The sequence below is a fragment of the Mandrillus leucophaeus genome, unplaced genomic scaffold (assembly GCF_000951045.1).
Source record: "Mandrillus leucophaeus isolate KB7577 unplaced genomic scaffold, Mleu.le_1.0 Scaffold216, whole genome shotgun sequence".
NCBI lineage: Eukaryota > Metazoa > Chordata > Mammalia > Primates > Cercopithecidae > Mandrillus > Mandrillus leucophaeus.
The window spans coordinates 3,018,264-3,020,295 of record NW_012102210.1 but is presented as its reverse complement, the minus strand read 5'-3'; the positions used below and the strand labels follow the sequence as shown (position 1 = coordinate 3,020,295).

Genomic DNA, 2,032 nt, shown 5'->3' with positions numbered 1-2,032 from the left:
TATTATCATCTCTCAGCTACAAAAGTATAACGTCAGGGGTGCAGAAGAAAAAAAGCTTTTATAAAACAGTGGGGGCCAGGCACGGCGGCTCATGCGTGTAATCCCAGCACTTTGGGAGGCTGAGGCAGGCAGATCATCTGAGGTGAGGAGTTCAAGACCAGCCTGGCCAACATGGTGAAACCCCACCTCTGCTAAAAATACAAAAAATTAGCTGGGTGTGGAGGCGGGCGCCTGTAATCCCAGCTACTCCGGAGGCTGAGGCAGGAGAATCACTTGAACCTGGGAGGTGGGGGTTGCAGTGAGCAGACATCGCACCATCACACTCTACCCTGGGCAACAAGATCGAAACTCCATTTAAAAAAAAAAAAAAGATTGAAACTCAAATACCCACAGTGACCAGACAGATAAGGTGGAAGAATGAAGCAGACTGAGTCTTAGAGCTGTGGGGATGGAAGCAAACAAGAGAATGGATGTCCTGCCTGCAGGGGGACAGCCATGGCTCAGCTGCAGCTGATTACCACCATGAATGAATGCAAGCCAAAGGGCAGCCAGATTTTCTGATTTTTCAAGGGAAATCAAAAATCTTAGTTTTAAATGTTGGCAGAAAATTTAAAAAATTTTAAAACAACATGGGGGCTGGATGCAGTGGTTCGTGCCTGTAATCTCAGCACTTTGAGAGGCTGAGGCAGGTAGACAGCTTGAGGCCAGGAGTTCAAGACCAGCCCAGGCAACATAGCGAGACCCACATCACTACAAAAAAAACCTCATCACTACAAAAAAATTATTAGTCAGGCATAGTGGCGTGTGCCTCTGGCCCCAGCTACTTGGAAGGCTAAGGTGGGAGGATCACTGGAGCCCAAGAGTTCAATGCTGCAGTGAGCTATAATTGCATCACTGCACTCCAACCTGGGTGACAGAGTGAGACCCTGTCTTTAAAAAAAATTTTTAAAAAAAAATCATGTCAGCAACAGAATCCAGCCTATAAGACATTACTTTGTAATATCTGACAGAGATACACTAATGTGGCAATTTAATCAAGATTTTCTATGGATCTTAGTATCTAAAACATACTTGACTGGGTATTATTTCATTTCAAAAGCTGTATCATATTTTATTCCCCATTGTGAAAATGAAGTTTACAGTTTTCAAAAATCTCTGAAGCATAATAAAGGATTTTATGAAATTTTACCTTCTTATATATGCTCAATATAATGGCAAGGAGAAAAGCTTGTATAACGAAACAGAAAAAAAGGATAAAGATTAGACAGTAATCTCACTTAGGATGAAAAGGGGAGAAAATGCCACAAAGTTTACAAAGCCAATCCAGTTACCTGCATTTTCATTCCGCAAGGGTTTTTCTCCCACTGGCAAGGATGCCTTAGTCACTACCCTCTTACTGTAGATTCCTTCTTTATGTTTAATGTTAACAGTGGCTGAGAGATCATCATCTCTTGTGCCTAGCACCTGAGCTGGGAAGTCTGGAGCAACCGCATCATTGGATCCTAAAGAAAAATGGGGAAGTAATACAAAACACAAATAATGACATGAAATTGAGAAAGACTTTTTAAAAATTTGCCTCTCAGGCCAGTTCTATGAAAAAAGCACTACAGGCCAGGCACGATGGCTCATGCCTGTAATCCCAGCACTTTGGAAGGCAGAGGCGGGTGGAGTTCAAGACCAGCCTGGCCAAGATGGTGAAACCCCATCTCTACTAAAACTACAAAAATTAGCCAGGTGTGGTGGCAGGTGCGTGTGACCCCAGCTACTTGGGAGGCTGAGGCAGAAGAATCGCTTGAACCTGGGAGGCTGAGATTGCAGTGAGCAGAGATTGTGCCACTGTACTGCAGCTTGGGTGACAGAGTGAGACCTGGTCTCAAAAAAAAAAAAACCAAACAAACAAAAAACAAGAAACAAACGAACAAAAGAACAAAAAAAACAAAAAAACACTACAATGGGTAGGATAATCAGAAGGAAATGTCAGTCAAACTGAAGTTGTAAGCTATGTAATATAAATTCTAATAATACAAGGCAG

At 42.6% G+C, this 2,032-nt stretch overlaps 1 protein-coding gene across 1 annotated transcript in view; it reads right to left on the bottom strand.

Moving 5' to 3' along the window:
- The window catches only part of ALMS1 (Alstrom syndrome protein 1), a 249,438-nt gene that overhangs the window by 68,834 nt on the left and 178,572 nt on the right, over positions 1-2,032 (bottom strand). The window contains exon 14 of the mRNA XM_011980691.1: positions 1,332-1,502. Within this exon, the coding sequence (XP_011836081.1) occupies positions 1,332-1,502 (171 nt within the window). The remainder of the gene's footprint in view (positions 1-1,331; positions 1,503-2,032) is intronic.